Below are 25,020 nucleotides of genomic sequence, written 5' to 3'. Positions count from 1 at the left end.
ACACAACTCTTATTATTTGAGGGTAATAAAATCGTGCTCCGGAAATAAATACATTGACCTGTCTGAAAATTCGTGGACCAATGATATCAGGACAACACAGTTCCCCTTTGATGATTGGAAGATACGTGTAGTGTAGTGGCAGTGTGTGTCAGCCGGGGACCAGTGTGAGAGAAGTTTGTTGTCTCGTCCATTTGTTGTAAGCCGGTAATGAAAGATACCACAATGAATTACTTACTTCTTGGTGTCCTTGTAGCCTTCGCAGGCACAGTTTTAGCTGACGAGGATGTCTTGGTTCTCACCGACTCAAATTTTGCCGATGAAGTAGCTAAACATGACGTTATGCTCATTGAATTTTATGCCCCTTGGTAAGTCATTAGAATTAGAAGTATTATTTTCCAAGTCTGCACCAATAATTATTTTGAAAATTGGAAGAAAACTTTTTTTATTATTTTTTTTTTACGGACAGAGAAAGCTCTGTTTCGCCTCATCCTTGTAACACCAAACAATGTCAAACTCATTCCATACAATGACAAGCTCATTGTAATTGTATTGTAAGTATCAGTAAAATTATGAATGCCGGCGAGGCTAGAAGTCTAGACTAAGACTAAGACAAGACTAAGAATTTAATTAGAAGTTACTTAATATTAGTTATTAGAAGATATTTAGCAATTGGTCGGAAAAAAATGTGAGCGTGATATTGCTTGAAGTGAAGTCCATCACATTGTAATTGTAGCAATGAGCAAGGATTGTTGTCAGATATGAGTGTTTACCATTCATTATATATGCCTTTCTGACGCAGCACTCTTTATTCTATTATTCTGTTTCAATTTAAAGGCCGTAACTTAAAGCTATAACTATAACGATCCCAGAAAAGAGAGCTAACACTTAACAAGGGGCTAACCAATCATAGTCTTTTTTTTTTTTTTTTTTTACTCCATTCATATGATTATGATGATAGCATATAACCTAAATTGACCTTTCTTCTTAGGTGTGGCCATTGTAAAAGATTGGCACCAGAGTACGCTAAAGCTGCTACTTCTCTGAAAAATAATGATCCTCCTGTTCCATTGGCAAAGGTATATTTAATGCATGTCATATTTTTTCTCCACTCTATAAAGGTTGTTTTGCTGATTATTTTCATCGTTTAAAACAACAGCGTTTTTATGTAGCGCAATACCCACTGGACGTCTCAAAGCACTTTCCAAGGGGTCCCAGGCCAACATCATGTAAGATGAAACATGACGTCTGTTTGGTGATATTACATTTTTATGGACAAAACAACACTGTTAACAGCTTGGTTGTCGTTTTACACCCGAGTACGGGAGAGAATGTGTGAGTAAAGAGCCTCAACTATGCACCTAATGAGACTCGAACCCACCTTCCGTTCCGAAAGTTGGGAATTTCCGACTGAAACGAAATCAGCTCCTGTTTCAAGCTTTAAATTTCAGAGATTCAGTGTTCAAATAAGCACCATCGCCATCATTGCTACAACTACACGACAGCCACCACTGCATCGTTATTAACACTACTGTCGCCACTACATCATCATTACTATTACTACACCAAAGCAATCACCACATCAATAGCAGTCAGCATCAATACTGCTACCATTATTGGAACCACCACCACCACCTACAAATCATCACTACTCACTACTGCCACCACCACCACTATATCATTTGCTCTGCCACCACTACTACAACCATCGCTGTCACATTATCATCACTACTACTACTAGCATCTGACGGGAGGGCTTGGATCTCAATTTGGACTGTCGGCTGTTGTGCAGATGGGCGCTTTTCCCATGACTCGCGTGCAGAATTGTACACATGATGGTCAAGACGATCAATCGAGCATAGTGCTTCAAACACAGCTGTTGCAGAGTTGCCTTGCCTTTTCTGTTTTGGTTTTCTGCAGACATTTTCAAAGTGGTGCGGAATGTCGCAATTGGTGCATATATGACTGTATGCAGGGCAATGGTTGACTCTGTCTTGTTTCTTAGTGCCATGTCCATCTCTACCACAATAGCCGCATTTCCTTTCAGGGGGTCGGTTTTGCCCAGTGAGACGTTTTCTTTCCATTTGTCTATACGTGCTACTTGCTGCGTTGACTGATGTAGGGGTGAGCGTTAGAGGAAGGGGGTTAATCCTGCCAGCCGAGCGCTTCCCGCTTTCCTTAGCCTCGATAAAACGGATGGTGTTGTCGAGTGACATGTCTTGGTCAGCCTGTCCCAGCACATCGATGCGAATGTCGTCGTCTGCTAAGCCGATTATCAAAGTGTCCCGAATCATCTGATCACTGTATGAGACATTGACTCCACATGTGCACTTCAAATCGTACTGACAGACACTAGCTTGACCTTTGATGCGTGCGGCAAAGGTCCGGGCTGGTTCATCTCTGTCTTGTCGCATCTGCTGGAGTTGTAACCTAGCCACCATGACGTTTTCTTGGCGGATTGCGAGTTTTTTAATATTATCGAGGAGAGTATTTTCATCACATGACGTGAGGTTAGTGAAACTCCTTGATAAGTCTCTACGGAGGGCCTCGTCGCAGCATTCAAGGAGTTGAAAAATGATGTCCTGGCCGCTAAGTCGCGTGGTGAGCTTATATTCCGACCACCTCTGCTTGAAGTATGTCCATTCCTCGCTTGTTCCTGACACAGAGATGATCGGTCGCTTGACTTTTTCAGCTTTAACCCCTGTGGCCGTGGGCGCTGTTGCAGGGGATGTAGTCGGATGAGCAGTCCTCTCGTGGATGTCGAGGAGTCTGAGCAGGACGTCTGAAGGGATGTTTGATGTCCATGATTCTAGACAGCCTGGGGCAGGACATCTTATTGCGGTGATCTCTGCGAGATCTCTAGCATCCGTCATACTTTTAGTTTCTTCGATATAAATGAATAAGGCCTTGTCCTTTTTCAATCTCAATTTTATTTCAGAGATACAGAATATCGAAGAAAGACAATTGCATCATCTGTGAACAAATACATAACAGTGAAACGTAACAATAACTGATATCGTAAGGCTTTTATAATTCTCTAACTACTACTACTAGTACAACTATGTTATGAACATCGCTACTGCCACTGCTACAATTAGTAACCTACATCATCGACATCATTATAATTTTTAACCAATGATTTTTTTTTATTTTATCAATAATTAATTTTTTTAATTGCTATTTTTATCAATAACATTATCTTTTGTCATCATAATTACTGCCATTACTAGCACCAGCAACAGGTCATCCGTCCGAACCACCATTACAATACAATCTTCACTTCTTTTCTTTCTCTGTTATGTTATAAATTGCTGAAAAGTGGGGTTTTTTTTGTGAATCATGGGTCATATACTATGCTTCTGTGACCTGAATCAAAGCCCAAAGATTTCCTTGAGACTGCTATGTAGTGTAATTCTCAGATTATTCCACTTCTAAAGACTGGAGATTATTTCCTTTCAGATTTTTCATTTGAATAAAAATCTTTCCTATGTATGCACTTTGACCGGTTACAATGGAACTCTGATGAAGTCACCACTGCTTGACCAGACAGATTGGGTGACATCAAGCAAAGTTGACTTTATCCATTATCAATGGAACACACTTATAGAATAGAAAATATTGGACTAACAAGAGGTGTTAACTTTAGGCAGAGATTTACTCAATCTGGTTTCCAATACTTCATTCCTTCTGTTTTCTTATGTTTGACAGGTTGATTGTACTGCTGAGACTTCTACTTGTTCTAAGTATGGTGTAAGTGGTTATCCAACATTGAAAATTTTCAAGGGTGGAGATTTATCTGGGGATTATGATGGACCTCGTGAAGCAGGTATAATATTTGTTTTGTTTGGGGTTTTTTTAAGAGAGAACTCAGCCTTAATTGTTATTATTCATCATTTATTATTGATTGATTGTTGCAATACTTTATTGCATATAATTCCCTCCATCTGCTAAACGGGCTCCAGTGCATACAAAGTCACACTGACAAAATAATTTTGAAAATTGGAAAGAGCAATCACGCTACACCGCTGTTATGGACACTACACTGATTGCCTGTCAAGGAGAGTTATATATAAGATCACAGTAATGTGTTATGGGCACTGTATAAACATGTTATAAATTATTTAATTCCATCCTTTCGCATTGAAGCAGTATTCTCTCGTTTTACATCATGATTAGAAAAGAATTATGTTTCTTAGAAATAATAGTGATATGAAGTTGAATTGTGCTGCTTTTGTTTTTTACTGTCTCAGATTATATGTTCTAAAACTATTGTACCTTATATGTCAAAGATAGGCTTGCGTTAATGTTGTGGGATCTTAAATAGATAAACAGCATTTAGTACTGGTATGTTTGAGTACTTCTCTTTAAGTATATAATATTTCTTTTTTATTTCAATGTTTCACAATTTTCTTCTATTCTAGCTGGCATTGTGAAATATATGAAGAAGAAGGCTGGTCCTGTTGCCTCTCTTCTGGACACTGTCGATAAAGTCAAAGCATTCTGCGAGAAAGATTCTCTTGCTGTTGCTGTTGTTGGTAAGTCATTTTGATGTGTTTAACATATTGATGCATCTGCCATGATATTCAGTCATGTCCCGGTTTCCCTGATTTTTCTTCAAAATATTGATATGTTTGGTTATATGTATTATCAGATGAGGATCCCAACTCACTATGGGACTCATATTGGTTCCGAGTGGAGTTGAGGTTTTATTATTTTTTTTTTAATAATACATATTTTGTTCATGATAGTTGCATTAAGTTTTGAATTTGGGCTACAAGTGTTAAGACACCATTGGGCAGAAGTGGAAATGGTTATTTTATCATTGCGCAAATTTCAGAATTATTACTGCCATATTTCCCTGTATATATTTTTTAAATAGAGAAATAAATTGCTGCTCTTTTTCTTTTCAGGGTTTTTCTCTGATGCTGAAAGCGGTGATGCCAAAAACTTCATGAAGGTTGCTGGCAAACTTGATGATTTGCGATTTGGATACACTGTTAGTGAGGATGTCAGGACTGCCTTAAACCGCGATGAAAAGTGGGTCTATTTGTGTAGACTTTCTTTTTCTTTTCTTTTTTCTTTTCACAGCAAACTGCAGAGGTGCAAAACTGTACGCAAAATACGTAATTTGTACTAATTTTCATGCCCAGTACGCAGATACCCCCCAAAAAATTATTTTTTTTAATCGTTTGTTTTTGTTTCAGAATAACATGTGTTTGCTTTAATATTTCTTGAACTAGGATACTTAAGGTGGAAGAATCAATGCCATCATGTGTTATGTCATAAGTAATCACATGTGCTCAATTGCATGGTTTCCGTAGAAAGGGATGGGGCGAGGTGATGTTTTAGGGACTTTTATTTATATTTGTTTTAATTATTTGTAAATGTACCTAGCGCTTTTTAAACACTTCCATTTAAAATGAGAGAGATGTAAATTCATATGACTTTCTAGTAGAGAAGTTTCTTTTTATATAGTCTATCTCTTTCTCTCATCATTTTCTGTCCTTCAATTTTCCTCCCTTACGCTTGCATTTTATCATAAGATTCATCTGATTATAGTGAAATAATTTATTACAAGAAGGCAGTATAATGGACTTTGGAAACGAAGAATGAGTGGCTTATTTTCAATTAATCTTTATTTTTCTATTTTGCAATTAATTACAACTTCTTGAGTCTAATAATAAGTTTCATGATCACTTGGTTGCAGCAACCAATAAGTTCTATCATAAGGCATGAGAATGGTTTGACCATTGAGGCAAAAGTTTATCATCATCCCTCCTTGTGTGTAGTCGATTGTTGTACATTGTTGTTTTAAATTGTATCTTTGGCATGATATTTACAACTTATAAAATATTCCTTAAAATTTAAATATCTTGTGCTTAGAATGAATGTTTTTATGATAGTGTTTCTATGTAACATAATATCGCATAAATATGGTTTAATCTGTTATGTTAGATTTTGTTTTGAGTGACTGACATATGGATAAATTTTCTTCCTTTTTGACAAATTGCCATTATGATAAAGAAATCTTGGATTTCTTTAGTGACCTATTTAGCAACTTTGCTGTTTGGTTTTTCTGGTATTTCTCATTTGTAAAGATCCTTTTTCATTGTTGATAATCAAAAGCCACAACCCTTTGTAACCTTTAAAGGTAGGGATTGGCTGAGGTTGGGTTTTTTTCTTCATTTTAAGAGCACCAATTGTCTCATTTTATGGATTTGTATTCCGTTTTGGATTGACACATTTTTCCTGTCCTTTTTTTTTTTTCAAATTTATTGTACAGAATTTGCAAAATAAGAATTTTTTTAGTCTTCATAAGGAATTTGAAATTTCTTGGTTGGCAACTCTGATACTACAAATGGCTGTGCGGGCACCATGAAAAAGCACTCCTAAGTTGTTGTTTTTTTAAAACTTTAAACGGTTTATATAGGGTAGACTGAAAGTTCTAGTAGAGATAAAATCTCAAAGTAGGTCATGCAATTGTTGCGCAATGTCTTTTTTGTTTCATTTTGACACATTGTTTTACATTTTCAGTGCTGTTGTGTTGTTTCGACCAAAGAAACTTCAAAACAAATTTGAGTCTAGCGAGGTTTCTTTTACTGGAGCTGGCGTGACCAAACTGAAGGAATTTCTTGAAAAGGAATCGTAAGTTTCTTATATTTTTTAATTTTTTTTTTTCTAAATGAGATACGCAGACTCTTACTCTAATTTCAGGGTAATATCTGTGATTTGGTTAAATTGATGGTTTGCCATGTATTGGTTATATATAGGGTAGATACTTTCCTTAGTTTACAGATGTTAATTTTTGTACCTGTGTGTGAGACGAGCTTTATGATGAATATATGTTCATATTATTCTATTACCATATATGTATTTAAATTGATGATTTTATGAAGTGGGTGAGTGTTGGTTTTCAAATTGCAAATGGGTGTAATTTTTTTAAAACGTATATATTTCATGGTTCTGATCCTTTTGATCTAAATTCAATTTCGCATGTCAGCTGTTACCTGAACATGACATTAGGTGAAAGGGGAACGTTTATCAGGCCTGTAAATTTTCAGCTCTTAGGCTGATTTCCGACTTTTAACAATTTTTTCATTCTTTCATCTGCCTATATTGAGACTGTTTTCATGGAAACTCCAAAGCCTGATAAATAGATCGTTAGCCACCATTATATAGACCTACTGTTTATTATCTTTCATGGAGACTCCAAAGTCTGATAATTTTGATCGTAAGCCACGATTATGTAGACCTAAGTGGTCTTGGCTGGACGAGAGATTCGCTCAGTAACTTTTTTTGTCTACTTGCATTTGAAAAATTCCAGAGCTTGGACTTTGTTATTTCTTGATATGGTTGAATTATGGTGGTAGAGGCAAAACCTGTTTGACTCGACATGCCGAGATCTTGTATCACAAGACTTGTAGTCATAGAAAGGAATTCAAGAAAAGCCAGATAGTCCCAGCTATGTTTCGGGTGTTTGGATAGAGGTGCTGCACCAAATGTACCCAAGTCATTTGAGTGCCTCCAGACACAGAGAAACTTCGAAGAGAGCGCGGCTGAGACCCTTGTTGTACCTAATCCAAAGAAATATAAGTGTGATGTCCATCTAGCATCACTCGCCTCCCTATGTTTGTCTTATGGTCGTGTTGTAGTTACATTTTCTTTCTCAGTGTCTTATCTACTTATTTATAATATGCCGTTCTTGTCTCCATGCAATATCTATAATAAGTAAATTTTATATCACATAATTGTTATAAGCGCAATGACCAAAAATTATCAGACTTTTTGAAAAATGAACATTTACAGGCCTGCATTTGTTAGTATTAAATAAACTTTAGCTTTTATATGGTGCAATATCCATTAACCATGCTCATGTACGGTGAGAGAAAGTGAGTAAAGTCTTTTCCAAGGACTCAACTATGCGCAGAGCGAGGCTCGAACCCAGGGCCTTCCGATCCAAGCGAGTGTCTAGACCACATAGTCACACAAGTATCAGTATTAGTTACTCAGATCGAACTGTAATTAATCCTCTTTTTGTGTGTGTGTGTTTTTACTTGTGTCAACTTTTTTTTTTTTTTTTTTTTTTTTTTCTAAAGTTATATTGCATTATTTTACATGTTCATTCTTTTCATTATAACACATTTGGTTAACCTTGGGATAATCCGTCAACCATAACGATGATTTTTCATGGGAATTGTTTTGTTTGTTTTTTTGTAATTTTTATTCATAGTTTTAATTGTTTTGCAGATTCGGTCTGTGTGCTGAGAGAGATATGAATAATGCTGATAAATTTGGCAAGCCAACATTTGTTGCTTATTATAATGTTGACTACACACTTAACCCCAAGGGGACCAACTATTGGAGAAACAGGTATGTTACCTCAATAATTTGACAATGATGAAGACTCAGTGTATGCAATGTCCATGTAGATAGCTGCATGTCTCAATTACCTTGAAGCGCATGCATAATATGAAATGTAAAAAGAGTTTTATCAATGGGGAGAAGCTAGGAAATCATGCGGGTTTTATTTTGTGTTGTAATATCTATAAAGACTGGGATTCTTAATTTTCTTTGTATTGGCGGGATACTGTCTTTTACAGCATCTCAGACATTTTTATCACCATGTCTGATATTCATGTTTGTAAATACATTGGTGGGGGGAAAATCTGTTTTTGTGTGTGTGTGTGTGTTCGGCATGATCACCGACTTTGTTTTAATATTTCATGACTGAGGAGTGCTTCATGCGGAAATATTAATGTCATCATTTTGTATGTCATGATTTGACACTTGTATTCAATTGCATGAATTCCATAGTCACCTTCAGCTTTATAGCATGGGCTTGGACAGGCTGGTGCCAAATCTCAAAAATGACACAAGACGAGTAGGTGATGGTTCTCAGGGGAAGGAAAACGGATGGGGTGAGGTGGTGTCAAATTTTGCCGGCGTACGACGGAAATGCCGGTGAATGGGAATTTCTAAGACTGTCTTGCCGGTAAATTGATACTTTTGCCGGTGAGGGAGTCGATAATTCACCCGCATTTGCCACCATTACCAATCATCATTTACTGTATCACCGACCGCCACTTGACTACTACTACTACTACGATGACGATGATGCTAGGTTGTTTCAGGTTTTTTGTGTATGGCATTCAACACCTTCAGGTGAAGTGACCGTTGCCAACTTTGGCCCATGGGTAGTGTTTTAGGGACTTTTTAGAAATTTATGTATCACTCTTACAACTATAATACCTCTGACTAAAATGAGAGGTCTTATACTTGTTTTTTTTTCCCCCTATTTTGTAGTTTTATTTCAAATTTGTGAGTCTAATAATAAGTTTTAGCATAAGGCATGCTTTTGAGGCAGAACTCCGTCCCGTCTCTTTATGTAGTGCTTAAGTAACGTTCCTAAATGGTATGGTTGAAAAGGAGATTTACGACTTATAAATTTATTTTTTTTAAATTTAGATATCTTGTGCTTGGAATGGATGTGTATGTGATACTATTAATGTGTGTGACATAATATCGCCTATATATGATTTAATGTGTCATTTCGGATTTTGGTTTGAGTTTAACCTCCTTGTCCATCCAACAGTGATTCTGTAGATAGATCATTGTAAAACTGCTTTGCAGTAGGCTGTTGTCTTATCCAGTGATTAATATACAATTGTTATAGACTGCTTCATAATATAGGTCCATTGTGTGTTTCAGAGTGATGAAGGTTGGCAAGAAATTGAGGGATGAAGGCAAAGATTGTTATTTTGGCATTAGCAATATGAATACAATGTCAGGTGAAATGCAAGAATGCGGCTTGACATCGGAAGAAGCTTCAGATAAACCACAAGTGTGTGCCTTTAATGAAAAGAATCTGAAATTTAAGATGACAGAAGAATTCAGGTAAGTTGGGTTTTGGATATTAGGTTGACTTTAATGGTAGAGATTTTATTGAGTATATTTAACTCATTGTCTCAAAACAGTATTATATCGAGATGGTCAAATGTCAATGACAGTCAAATTAAGTACTCATGATCAATAAGTATGAAATTTGGTTTTTGGAGCTCTTAACTATAGAATTTATTCCCCTAATTTTAACTGATTAATACTAATACAACCCAAGTTTGATATTTTTAGAAGACATTCAATTTCCAGCATTTTAGTCATCCCGACATGATATAGATTTGTTGTGATGCGTCACATCTAGAGAATATTTAAGGCAGACATCTGGCTCTAAGCATCTGAGTAAAGTGATTTGAGCATTAGTGACGAGAGTTTCTCCTTGTTAAATAATACCTTTTCCTTCAAAATTACACCCTTTTTCAGTCAAAATAACACCTTTTATTCATTTGGGATTGGCAGAGCCGGTACTGATCAAGAGTAAACATCCATGGAATTGTCTAAGTGACCGCATTTGCAGCATAATTCTGTTCACATTGTGATCTTAGAAACTAGAAAAAGGAGCTCCAGTTGCCAGACTTGGAGTCAGTTATAGGAATGAGGCTAGTCAGACCTCAGTTGCTTACACCAAGCATTAGTATTTATTACACTTTTGGCTTATCTTCTGAAAAGATATATGTTGGTGCACCTTTAGGTTTTTGGGAGGTGTGGGGTGATTAATTAAAAACACAACTGAATCGCAGGAGTCTATTGAGCTACAAGTTGGTTCCCGCAATTTTTTAATTCAGCATACTCAGGAATCCCCAGCTGCATATTTTCATGCTTCTATGAGAAAGTGCACGATATGATTTTAAGATATTACCTATTCACTCCAGTATTATGGCCTTTGCGTGGTTAGAGATGAAGATCCATGATGTAGCAACATTTTTTTAGGACACTTAATTTCAGTATCGTGAGTATATATATGTACTTTTATGTTTTTGACTTTTTAAAAAATTATTATTTTGTTTATTTCAGTGTAGAAAATTTTGAAAAATTTGTCAAGGATGTTTTATCTGGCAACGTTGAACCTTATTTGAAGTCAGAACCTGTCCCTTCAACGAATGATGATCCAGTTAAGGTGAGAACACTTGTGTCATATCTTTATTGGCAAGCATGTAAACTAAATTGAAAATATTTAGAATCATGTAGATTCCACGTGTTTGCCACTTTCACAAGATTAAACCATGTTTTTTTCGTAAGAGATAAATGGTGCAAATCACAATTTTTTTCTTGACTTTCAAAATTTGATTGCAAAAAAAAAAATTGTATAATTTGTATTTATTGATTGTTGCTGACTTTCAATTCACCATAAGTTGATTTTTTATACATTGAATTTATCTGCATTTCGTCACTTGTGAGAACCATACCACTTTTGCTCGTATACTCCAGCACGTTTTACTCGAACTCCTCGGGATATGCAAATTCGTTCGAGGTAACGGTACATTGCCATGAAGTTTGATTTGGGGGGGGGGGGGGCAGTGTGGTCTTTGCTTTGCACCCGAAAGACCCTGTTTCGAATGTCCACCGTATTATGCGGTCGTCAGCAAGCCACCTCTTCTTAACTCAATTTGCGGCACTGTGTTGCGGCTGGCAACTGGGTTATTCCAGTCTTCCCTTTGAATATTTGAATAAACGCCAAGTCAAAATTTCCGCATGAGGATGAATTAATGGAACTTTATTATTATTTACTTACTTGGTATGTTACAGGGGTTTGTGTGTGTGTGTCAGAGTGGAGCACGGCATTCATTTGCCGCTGAAGGCAACCATGAGCACTAATGGCAACGTGATGTGAATAAGCAGAGAGGTGTCTGTTATGCGGAACGGTGGTGGTGTGTTTGTCTGCATGTGTATTTTACTGCAGACACACATACACACATTAGTAACTGTCAGTGTCACCAGTCGAGATAACCGAGTGCAATTTTTTAAAAACCTTTTTTTTTAACATTGGCTTGGTGAAATTAGTTAGAGGTAAAAATTTGTTTGAGGAAGGAATGGAATGATGACAAGGAATAATGAGGACGAGATCCAGGATATTTGAATGAGTTCGAGGAGACCATGCTGTAGTGTATGTTGTATAGTTCTTTTGTGTTATTTAGTATGACATTTGATATCATGGTCGATTTTGAGTCCGAGTACTAGAGTATTAACTCATTGTCAAATTTGTATTTAAGAATAAGCACCAAGCACTTGGGTTTTTTCCGGCATGTTCTTAACATTCTTGTTTTCTATTTTTTAGGTTGTTGTTGCCAAGAACTTTGATGAAATCGTTAATGATGAAGACAAGGATGTCCTTATTGAGTTTTATGCTCCTTGGTGTGGACATTGTAAGAGTTTAGCTCCCAAGTATGATGAACTTGCAGAAAAAGTAAGTATTAGTAGTTATGATTACAATCACGTATTTTCATGGAGGGTCAATTCTAATTTATTTCTATACATGTTTTTGTGTATTTTAAAAATATATTTTGTAATGTTTTTTTTTCAGATTGGATTCCTTACCACTGAACTTTTATGTTACTCATATAGTGCAAGTCACATCAGTTATTTGGTTTTCAAACATATTTGGCAGTGTATACTGGCTTTGCTTATAAATAATTATTCACAGGCCTGCCAGTTTTATTGGGATATTCCTATTTTTGGTCTCATTCCCAATTTCCTTTATTACAGCATATTTATTTCATTCTAGAACATGTCATCATTGTCATCACCGCTACCGCTAGCATCTTCATTTAGGTCCCAGATTTACAATAATAGAATATTTTCCAAATCTTGACTCTGGACAGTTGGCAATTCTCCATTCTTAGCAATTGAGTTTATCTGCCTTTTTTGGTTTAAATTGTTGCTATTATTGGCACAATTCTTAACTGCAGAGATTTTAGTCATCACCATTGGAGGATACTCACTCCCTTTAAAGATGTAAAGAACTCTCACGCTGCTTTGCCAAATTAAATAAAGACTATTTCTGCAATTTGTTTTAACAATAATTATTTTGAACAACTATGCTCAGACCTGCTACCTATACAGTTTTAATTAAAAGAGTATATGCAGATTTTTTTGGGTCTAAATTCTGATTGTTTCAAACCACATTTAAGGGGATCTCTATTAAATATAGTGTTAGTTTTGTCATGTATGGATATGTGCAATTTTAGGTATAAGTTTTAAAGAATGTAGAAGTGGTGGTCATCCTGCATTTTGGAAAGTGACAGGTCTGCTAGGCAGCATCAATTTGGAGTATTTCAACTCAACAAGTTTCCTATTTTATTTTCTTCTGTTCTATCTCTCTTTTTCAGTTACTTAAGGAGGAAGGTATCACTATTGCAAAGATGGATGCCACTGCCAATGACGTTCCTTCTAATTATGAAGTTAGAGGGTAAGTATCAGTATATTGGTGTTATTCAGAGGCTGAACAAGAATATGAAAGTCAAATATATGAGTCAGATGATTGGGACAGCGAGTTTATATACCATATTGAATTCACTGTAAGCTTGGAGTGTACAGTACATGCCATGTCTCGATGACAAACCTCAATTTAGCAACATACATTTTAGTGAAAACCCTGTTTAGTGATACTCAGCAGTTGAAATCGACGCTTGATACAAAACATTTTCTAACAACTGATGCCTTACTCGGTCTGTATTGCCAATGATAATACATTGTACTCATGTCTGTCCCAAGCCTGGATAAACTACAGAGGGGAAAATGGCATTTGAGCACCAAGTACGATCAAAACAATAAGAAAAGGCACCCTAGAGTGACAGCATAACTTGTAATCCCTTTGACATCATAGGTAGGAAACTTTCGAACAAGGTTGTAACGGGTCAAAAATGCATTGATGTCCCCCTTTTCCACCATCTTGGTAACCCTATATCACAACATCCCTGGTTAACACACAAAGAGCCCACGTACAGATGCATACATATAATAAAGGAATTTTCTACAAACACACGAAACACATGGGTAACATTCATTCTTTGTGTCCTTTGTTTGAGATGTAACAGATGACCAGAGCATGCAGAACAGCGTGGTAGGGGCATAGGGGGGGGGGGGGGGGGGGGGGGGGGGGGGCTCTTTGTTGGCTTCGTTTATGACTTGAAAGGCCACTAACCTGCCTTCAACAAGTTGAAGGATATAGCTAAACTATTGACCAATCAGAATCAATTAAATTTTTTACTTCATTTCTAAATATAGAAAGGTTAACAACTCCATTCATAACCGGGGTTGATCTTGTCCTCAATAATGGACTGGCGTGCTCGCTGTCAAAGCCAACTCGTCCTCAATACTGGACTGTCACATGTTGTGTATTAATTTAATCTAAATTTCCATTTTTATCAGGGGGATGTCCCAAAATTCTCTGTAAGATGTTATTTCTCCTTTTCCCGCAAAATCATTGATTTTTCTATACTTAACTACGACTACTAATATATGTTTAATTTTGTTGACTTCATCACAAACGCATTATGAAGGGTTAGGCTCAGTTGAAAAGACTAGCAAGTCAATAGTATTTTGCATGCAGTTAAGCTTACAGAGTAGTTCAGTTTGACAACCATATGTTTTGCAATGGTGTCTGTTAAGGATCATTAGTATCATTATTTTTTTATTTATTTTTTTTTCTCTTTTTCTTATTTTCTGTAGGTTCCCTACTATATATTTTGCACCTAAGGGAAGCAAGGGTTCACCAAAGAAATATGAGGTAAGTAAATTGTTTTTCTTTGATTTTTTGTTTTAAGCTTTGCTATCACTAGCTTGAGTGTATTATTGGCAAGTCAGAGTTGTCTTGCCTAGAGAACAAGTGAAAATTTCAGGCTTCATCTATGTTAAGATTTAAATTTTGTAAGCAGCAGCAATGTTTTACCACTTATTTTCATTATGGTTATCAACAAGAATTCCATACTTGGGGCTAAAGGGAATCATGTAAAGTATTTGTTCTTCTGTTACAAGCTTCTCTTGCTTCAAAGCCTAATTGGTCAATTACCTCATTCTATATGGAAAGTAGGGCTCAGTTGCTCAATTTTTAAGGAGCAGTTTGGGTCTTTTTCTATAAAAAAAAATTGATTACCTAGATTGGGTGATTTGAATCATTCTGTATCATCATTATAAGGTAACAATTTTTGGTTTTTAAAAGATGCATTATTTGTGTTGATACCGTTTTGTATCCTAATTCGTGGGTCTGGCATAAAATGTTTAACAATCTTGTGGCAAATTTTTCACCAATACTAATGAAGAAATAACCTCCATATTCTTCCCTCTTATCAATATTGTAACATTTTGTGTTTCCATAAACAGATTTTACAGCTGTAGCTTATGAGATTTGTGTGAGAGCATTACAGAGTTGTGAATCAAAATTGATGTTAAAGATTTATTATTTGTATTATAAGTCAAAGTACACATATACTATCAAAAATATCTCTATGGTGTACAATTATGTACAATTATCTCTGTGATAACTGGAAATTTTCAGACAATTTCCGGGAATAGATTCTGAGGAATGACTGTCACAGTATCCCATCGCCCTAGAAAAAGGGTTGACAATGACATATTGAGAAAATAGCTTTCCGCTTTTCACACTTTTCTTACTGCCTACCTAATCAACTGCGTTTTTTGTGCCTTTATACTATTTTTTGAGAAATTGCACTTCAATATTATATCTGAGACATTGATGTCACTTATTTATTGCTGACATGGAAATCAAATGGCTTAAGAATAACTTGCTATGTAAATCGGAATGGGCGATGATAGACTTGATGCCATTGATCATTAACCGGCCATTTTGCTTTTTTGAAGGCTCAGGATAATTATATTCTTGTTCATATCAATAGGAGTATTTATCATTATGATTACTTGGAGGTCTAAATCGGTTTACCTGCATGCATTCCAATTATGTAGTAGATATTATATTGAAATAAATTCTGTCACAGGCAGATTGCTCCAATCGAGCTGTTGTTTCGATCGAGCAGTATTACATTTACCAGCTTCACCTATGTTTGTGTGTTTGTGTTAAGCATTTTGCTCTTGGTCTTTATTAGATCAGTTGTCAAAGAGTGGACACTTGGCAGGGTCCTTTGACCTCCCATAGTGGGCAGAATGTCACATCGTGTCGTCTATCCCCTTATATCTGTTTTCCGAGTTGCTTTCTGTCTTTGTCTTGGAAGGGATTGTTTAGTTTTGTCTCAGCCCTGGTAGTGAAGAAACAGTCAAATGTATAGTTATAGTTTTTGGGGATGATATTTTTTTCCCTTGTAAATCATCTCTCTGTTACGTATTGTTAAACATTTGAGTGTGTTCCTCTAAGTGGGATCCTGTGCTGTTGTCTGGATGAGACTTTCAGGTGATCTCAAACTAAATACATTGGTGGTACGCTCGTGGAATCTACATCTGTTCCCTATTTGAACCAACTCCCCTTTATCTTACTTTTTCGTGGGTGCTTTGTAAATCTAGAATATTTTGACTTTCCCATTTTCTTCTTTTTACCTGGCTGATATGACCTAAATTTGTCGCAAGTGCTGTATAACCCGTAATACAACAAAGAGTGGTCAAGAGTTATAGGTTTAGGGCTTAGGGAGTCATTCTCATTCTCCAACTGTAAGTAAAAGATTTCGTAGAAACTCTTTAGTTTAACGTTGTATACAGTGCTAGTGCCTTGTGTAAAGAGCAAATTTAAGAGTGGTGCCATCATTTTAGCTGCCACCAAGTAAAGATAAGTGGAAATCTTATTTCTGCTGGATCTAAGGCAAGGGTGAAGCCCCCTAGTCGTAGAAAATGAGGTCTTGCTATAAGCATCCCTCATCGCCTTTGCCAAGGAGTTCAAAGTTAATAGCTATTGTTTATTTCTTACCTCATTCTGTTCTGAGTTCTACCTATTCAGATGATTGGTTAGTACAGGTTCACCAAAGTGAATATTTGGGGAATGTTTGCACCAGCTTGATGGGCAAGTTTCAAGGAGGGTATCCTTTGTTTCTTTTGAACAGGTGGGGGCAAGTCATTTATCACAATTGTGACATTATTGTCACTAGGTCTTTATCTCAAATTGTGTCACTTGCATTTAATTTGACTTTTTTTTTTTAATCTGCAGGGTGGTAGAGAGGTTGCCGATTTCATCAAATACCTTGCCAAGGAAGCCACAGATGAACTCTCAGGATACGACCGGGATGGCAAGAAGAAGAAGAAGAGCAAGAAGTCTAAGACTGAGTTGTAGTGTAGTCATGTGGAGATGTTATCATGTTATATTTATGTTTTATGATTCTATACCACTTAATTTAATTTTATTTGTTAGCTCTTTGGTTTATCTTTTTATTTTTTTGTCCAAATTGATTTTCTTTTTTTTATTTATTTATTTATTTTTTCAATGTTATATGGAAGACTGAATGGAGGAATGCCAGCCATTTGTTGTTTTTTTCCAAGTGGGAGTCTAATTTGACTTTTAAGGGGGAAAAGTATTTTGTGAGTATTACATATATTTGATTTTCTATCAGCACGATTGTTATAGTTATGTGTGCTTCCATTTTCATGTCTAGTAATGTGATCTATGAATCTGCCATCTCATAAATTTGTTGTGCGTGTGCATGAATGTGTTTGTGTGTGTATGTTTTCTCATTAATTCATTAAGTGTTGATATCAGATTGCTCATAATCGGTGGATAAAAAGTGAAATGCATGTGATAAGGGGGAAAGTGTTGTTCATCACTGGTTGTTTAGGGGCCAGGGGGGAGCTGTTAATACAATATATGAAATGAATAAACATAAAAACAAATGGCTTTTATCGTTTTCGTTTATTGAGTTTTCTGTGGTACATTTCAATCATGTGCTGATAATCGCCCTTTTTATATATGGATTGTCAAGTCCATCTGAATTCACAGGACCAGTAAAGATGGGGATTAGAGATATGAGTATTTTCTCCTTGTCCCAGGGCTTTTATCTCATGTAACTCATCCGTCCTATATGTTAATTGTTAGTATTTAATATACATTTGGACATGTCCAATACTTGACCTTGAGGTCGAATTTTTCAACCTCCCTATTGGCCAGTCACCCTTTCAGGTGGGATCTTCTGACCTCCCATTTTTATTATCCTCCTCCTTTCTTTTTTTCTTCTTCTTTCCACGTTGTTCTCTCTTTTTTCCTGGTCCTGGCGGTGATCATTAGCTGACAGGGAGGTAGGCAGTCAAATGCCTTGGGGATTTTTTTTTGATACATGTTTTTCATCAAGGTTATAGTATTATTATTATACTGATTAGTTTTGAATAATATTGTACTTTGTAAACAGTTTACTGTTTCCTATATAGTGAAATTCTTTGGTTGTGCATGGATTGGGCTTTTAGGTAATGTCGAAATAGGTACATTAATGGATTACTCGTGAATTTTTCTGTTCCCTATTAAAACAAGTCCCTTTGTCTTACTTTATCTTTGATCCGTTTAACCTCAGACTCAGATCTACAACTTCACTATTATCTTCCTTTCTGGCGCTGAAAAGATTTAATACTGGGTTGGGGTTTTTTACCTCCCGTAGTGGTCAGGGATGTCACTTGCTGCTTCTTCTTTCCACTTACATATCTCTCTCCACCTTGCTTTCTTTCTCTGTCTTGGAATCATTCTGGAGATCTCTCCTGTTATGTATTGTTAATTATGTATTCTGTAAACATTTGAGTGTGTTCCTCTAGTGGGATCTTTTACTGGTGTCTGGATGAGACTTGTAGGTGATCTCAAAATAAGTACATTGATGGTATGCTCTTGGCTGGAATCTACATCTATTCCCTATTTGAACAAATTCTCCTTTGTCTTACTTTTTCTTGGGTGATTTGATTGTAAATCTAGATTATTTTGACTATTCTATTTTCTTCTTTTTACTGGCGCTGATATGTCCTAAATGTGTTGCAAGCGCCGTAGAACCCTTAAACTTAAAATTGAAAAACAAACAAATAGCTAGAGTTAGAGAGACCAGTGACAGATTTTTTTGAGTGTTAAACATACAGCATGAGGCCGAACAGGCGAGTGCTAAATGAAATTGAATGTGATTAAGAGCTTGCTGGATGGGAGGGGGTGCATCAAGCAAGCATTGTGAATCTGTGGAGGTGTACTTATAGATATCATACTGCCGTACTCCGTAAAAACACATATTAAAAACTTTGGCCAAAAAACTCGTCCTTCAAATATCGATTGATTTAAATGACTTGCATCTTGGCAAAAACTCTCAAACCCGATACTTCAAGTTATCAACCCAAAGCGCTGACATGACACTGCCACAAGCGTTATGCATGAACCTTTATCGTTACTCATGTGTCAAATCGACCAATCCCATGTACATATATTATGACGTATATTCAATCAAGGTGTCTTTTAACTCCTTACCTTATTCAACCTCTTTTTTTTTCAGACTGCTTGGGGTGAATTTAAAAAAAAATTTTATCAGGGAAAACATTTAAACATTTTTTTTTTCACTTAAATTTCATTCGCTCGTGCAGTGACTACTCTTATCTGCTACTCACGGACTGGTGACCCGCTAAGAAAGAGAGCGAGTGCTGTTTGCTCATGCTGGATCGACGATAATAGTAATATATAGAAATGCATTTTAAAGTGTTTATTCCTGTTATAGTACCATGGAGGAAGATGATGCTCTGAACCGAGATGCATGGAGATGTGGCATTCATTATGGTAACCCTGCAAAATGTGGAATAAGCTGAAAGGAGCACCATAATTTAAAATATACTCAGCAACAAAAGTATTGCAATAAATTTCAAAATATAGAATAAAAATCAAACACTTGGCTTTAAGCATAAGATTCTAAAAGCAATGCTAACATTTCTGATTTAGACAAATTAAAAAATAGCACTTGAAAACCAAAACCTCAATATTACTTTTACGTGTTACAAACAAGAATCATTGGTACTGAAAAAGGAATTGTCAGTGTCAGTACCGAAATCGGTACAATGAAAAGAAATAAGGGGACGGACTGACGTGTGGCATTTAAACCTTGCGGATTTATTTTGTTATGTTTATGATCATCATTGATGACAGTCATTATGTTATGTTTTCTTTGCTTTACACCGAACGATTCCATCAATAACAATGTCGAGAGTGGCCTGCTTCAGATAAATAGTGTACAGCCTAACATTGATCTTATCCCATTTGATTTTCTCCTGGGGTAGCCTAATTCATCCCAACATTCCATAAGAGTTAGAGCTATACACGGTTCGTTAACACATTATTTACATGTCTTTCCTTAAATGTTCTCGTTATCAACGCATGCTCAGTTGGATTAAGTATATAAATATATATATACATATATGGGTTTGTTTTTTAAACGTTCGCTTAAGTCCCATTCACTTAAGTATGGAGAAGCGAGATTAGTGTTGGATCAACATTCTCTTATTTGCTGATCTGATAACCCAATTTATTATGGACTCATTGTTGTAATGGAAATCGCAAAATAGTGTCCATTACTAGACCCATAATTGCGTTCGAGGGTCAGACCTGCATATTATATTATATACACATCGTGTTGGATTTTTCACAGCGCAATAAAATGATTTAATTATTAAACAATTATCTATTTTTCTTGGGTTTATCTCACTGACTTCTGTGGTTTACCTTCTATCAATCTATATTTTGCTGGAAAGAGAAAATTTAAAGGAATCTATTTATATATTATAATTATAACATTTATCACTTTGATTTACAATGATATCTACGTTTAAAAAATAAAAGAGGAACGCCACTAGAAAATGAAGATCACACAAATTACGTTAATTCATGCGTTCTTTAGTGTATCTCATAAATATAGACTACACCTCGATGCATGCAGAAACTCGTTGCATAGATTTTACAAGATGAATTTCAACCTGGGAAATAGCTCTACACTTTTTGACCGATCAATGCTGTTCTCAAATGGTGGCGATTCTTAAAGTCAAAACACCTATCAACACGAATAGTCCAGTAGATTTAGGGTTTGACCCGGAAGAAATTGGTACCAAGCTAATTTTTATTCTGGTGAAACTAGACTATGATCTGAGCCTATCACTATCATGAAAAATCCACCAAAATCCGTCCATGGGATAACACTGTTAACAGAAAACCAAGATGAATGAATTTGAGATAACAAATTCAGGTTTAATTTATTAAAATGATGTTAAATAATTTTCAACACCATACCTCCTTTGACTATAGGTATAAGAAATTATATTAAAAAATAAACATGAATATTTATAGAGAGCATTTCCAGGGCTTCATCTTGCTCTATTTTCTTCAAAATGCTTCATTTATTTCTTCAGCAGCGGGTGGTTGGATGGGAGCATCACCCTTGAATCGTATACCTATGATGTTCGCATGGGTGTACGATCCGATAGTGATGTCGTTGGATGGGAGCATCACCCTTGAATCATATACCTATGATGTTCGCATGGGTGTACGATCCGATAGTGATGTCGTTGGATGGGAGCATCACCCTTGAATCGTATACCTATGATGTTCGCATGGGTGTACGATCCGATAGTGATGTCGTTGGATGGGAGCATCACCCTTGAATCATATACCTATGATGTTCGCATGGGTGTACGATCCGATAGTGATGTCGTTGGATGGGAGCATCACCCTTGAATCATATACCTATGATGTTCGCATGGGTGTACGATCCGATAGTGATGTCGTTGGATGGGAGCATCACCCTTGAATCGTATACCTATGATGTTCGCATGGGTGTACGATCCGATAGTGATGTCGTTGGATGGGAGCATCACCCTTGAATCATATACCTATGATGTTCGCATGGGTGTACGATCCGATAGTGATGTCGTTGGATGGGAGCATCACCCTTGAATCATATACCTATGATGTTCGCATGGGTGTACGATCCGATAGTGATGTTGTTGGATGGGAGCATCACCCTTGAATCATATACCTATGATGTTCGCATGGGTGTACGATCCGATAGTGATGTTGTTGGATGGGAGCATCACCCTTGAATCGTATACCTATGATGTTCGCATGGGTGTACGATCCGATAGTGATGTCGTTGGATGGGAGCATCACCCTTGAATCATATACCTATGATGTTCGCATGGGTGTACGATCCGATAGTGATGTCGTTGGATGGGAGCATCACCCTTGAATCATATACCTATGATGTTCGCATGGGTGTACGATCCGATAGTGATGTCGTTGGATGGGAGCATCACCCTTGAATCATATACCTATGATGTTCGCATGGGTGTACGATCCGATAGTGATGTCGTTGGATGGGAGCATCACCCTTGAATCATATACCTATGATGTTCGCATGGGTGTACGATCCGATAGTGATGTCGTTGGATGGGAGCATCACCCTTGAATCATATACCTATGATGTTCGCATGGGTGTACGATCCGATAGTGATGTCGTTGGATGGGAGCATCACCCTTGAATCATATACCTATGATGTTCGCATGGGTGTACGATCCGATAGTGATGTCGTTTCTTCTTCTCTTTACTAGCCTATCCTGCTTCTTTGGTTTGTGATTGTATTTTTGACAGGGGATATTTTTTTTTCTGTAAATCTTCTGCCTGTTTGTTCTTGGTTATTTATAATTTAGCTTATGATATCTTTAGGTTATGATTTTGATTTACATTTGTACTATTTTTGTTAGATTGCTTGTTTTTTTTGTTTCAGCGGTCTCTCATATAACCTCAATTGTGTTGGAAGAGACCTAAAGCAACAAACAAAAAAAAAAAAACCACCTGAACCAAATTTTTATTTCATGCAATGGAAGTGAGCTAACAGGATATTTTGTGAAATCACTCTACTAATAGTATCGTCACTGTTCCAGTCAGATTTTTGTCGAGAAGCTAGTGAATGCAAGGTGCCTTATTGGACAGGTTGTGGGGGCCCAATTCGCGGATCATCGCATTCAATCCCACAAATTGTGTGATAAGATGGGACAACCACATCGTCAAGCCCACGTTACCATTTTAATCACAAAACAACATAGAGGTCTCTTTCATGCAAATTATTTAATATTGAATCGGTTCTGCCTCAACAATTCGAGCTTTTGTAGTACATACATTACCGATTTGTGAAGATCTGTCTCTAAACTTTCCGAAATTATCATGGTTCTTGTTTTCCCTATATCATATTATAAAGTACACCCTGGCCTTACTGGCTGAAAAGGATGAGGACTTTTGAAGTGTTCCCTCGTGAAGGGTGTTATGCTTCAACTGAGCACAATGTCTATTTAGACTTTGAGTAGAAAATAAATCAGCAATTTCAATTTTCAAGTAATACAGTCCACTCCTGATAGTCGAAAGATTTCCCAAGAAACGGAATTAATTGTTAATTGCAACAAATTTTCGACCACAAAAAGTGGCAAAATCAAGAAGTTAATCAAATAAAATCTCATAATTAAATTTCATTATGGGCGAAATCATGACAGGTTGATAAATCGAGAATGGGCGGGGTTTAATGCTACAGTGGTGTGTCGCCACTCTATAAGACACGAAAGAGGGTCGGGTATGGGTTTGTAAGGTCACCTCTGACCATTAGATATGAGTGGGGGTGGGGGCATAATCTAGACAACAGGTAGACAATGGCATTTGTAAGAATAGACTGAACGATATCCTTTGTTATGGGATTGACACAACTGTGCATTATGACCAATGGGTTTGGTGATAACCTTATTGTCTCTCACCACGGCTAATCTCTGTGACTCTTACAAATGTAAGAGATCAAGAGAGTGAAAGTTAATCCAATCTGAATAAGTTGTCGGGCTTGCATCAAAGCACTTTTGCTTGTCAAAATCTATACAGGGCTGCCTTATGGTTTTTGTCTCAATCAAATTGCTCATTCTGTGGTGGAATAAAATCAATGTTTACAACAACAGGTTTGAGTTAACCATATTAAGGTATGAAACTGATCAGTGGTCAAATCAAAATTGCTATAAAAACCAACAACAAGCGGTGGTGAAAACTCCCATCATCGTATCTGAAATCGACCAAAGATACCGCAGCAATGGACGGTCCCAAGCCCTTGTAAACTCAGAGATATAACGTTGCAACTGGACAGGAAACTCAACTTCAGTTAATCGCCGCATTTTTGCTGATTTCAAGGTGTTGCGATTATCCGAAGTGGACTGTATATCAGTAAAACTACTACATGATATCATCTGCATTCACATTCAATTTCCAGCCAGATGTTGCATTTTAAAACATCATTGATACAATTAAGGTGTCAACATCAACATTACTGTGCGGCTGTGTGATCTAGTGGTATGACACTCGCTTTCGGACCGGAAGCATAGTTGAGCCCTTGGAAAAGGCTCTTTACTCACTTTCTCTCACCGTACTCAGGTGTAAAAGGAGTACCTGGTTGTTAACAGCGTTGTCTTTGTCAAAAAAAAATGGAATATCGCCTAACAGGCGTCATGTTTCGTTCTACATGTTACGTGTTACCCCTTGTAAAGCGCGATGAGCACGTTTAGTGGATATTGCGCTATATATATGCTCTATTTAACATGATGACCAGCTTCTTTTAGAGCTTGCATTGTTGTTCGCTTAACAGCATTTTGGTTCCCTTGCTTGACAGGAATGCTGTTTAGTTTTTTTTTTTTAAATCACTGCTAACCTGAAGTTTTGCATTGAATTCCTTAGCCATGTGTGATGATCTTATGCTCGTGATTCTTAATAATTACACTTCTCTATGCTTATAATGTGCGTGCAAATAAGCTAATGAAATCAATTTCAAAGGTCAGTTTTCAAAATTATGGTTCTACTTAGTTGATTTATTTAATATAGGAGGTAGAAATAGCTTCAGAGTCACTCAACTAAAAACTTATGGCACTAGATGGGTTTATTATGTTGCTGAATACTCTAAAAGAATATTAGAAACATAAAATTACTTACTTTGTATTATATTTTCCCAGTTAGAATGAAATTTAATGATTTTATAAACCAAAGTGCATAGAATATCGACAAATATGCTATTTTACCCTTATCTTGGCCATACAGTGACTTGGATTTGACATATTTTTAATTATTTTAAAAAACTTATAACATGCAAACGATTATTCTCATGTCATGATTGAGCTCAACTATCAACATTTCCAATGTTGCTTGATTTCCGCATTTTTTTTAGAGA

General features: G+C 36.5%; 1 protein-coding gene across 1 annotated transcript; it reads left to right on the top strand.

The window, feature by feature from the left end:
- The first annotated feature begins 101 nt into the window (after positions 1 to 101).
- On the top strand, positions 102 to 17,673 carry LOC144966510 (protein disulfide-isomerase A3-like). The gene is made up of 13 exons (XM_078903128.1): positions 102 to 365; positions 989 to 1,076; positions 3,706 to 3,823; positions 4,419 to 4,532; positions 4,908 to 5,034; positions 6,532 to 6,642; positions 8,245 to 8,367; positions 9,706 to 9,891; positions 10,906 to 11,008; positions 12,167 to 12,295; positions 13,218 to 13,297; positions 14,560 to 14,617; positions 16,997 to 17,673. The coding sequence occupies exons 1-13, from the start codon at positions 208 to 210 to the stop codon at positions 17,117 to 17,119; spliced, it is 1,518 nt and encodes a 505-aa protein (XP_078759254.1). The 5' UTR covers positions 102 to 207; the 3' UTR covers positions 17,120 to 17,673.
- The last annotated feature ends 7,347 nt before the right edge of the window (positions 17,674 to 25,020 follow it).

Source organism: Berghia stephanieae, chromosome 2, assembly GCF_034508935.2.
Source record: "Berghia stephanieae isolate SIO BIC M18660-M18661 chromosome 2, UCSD_Bste_1.3, whole genome shotgun sequence".
Lineage (NCBI taxonomy): Eukaryota > Metazoa > Mollusca > Gastropoda > Nudibranchia > Aeolidiidae > Berghia > Berghia stephanieae.
The sequence above is the reverse complement of the archived record's forward strand: the minus strand, read 5'-3'. Positions and strand labels throughout refer to the sequence as shown.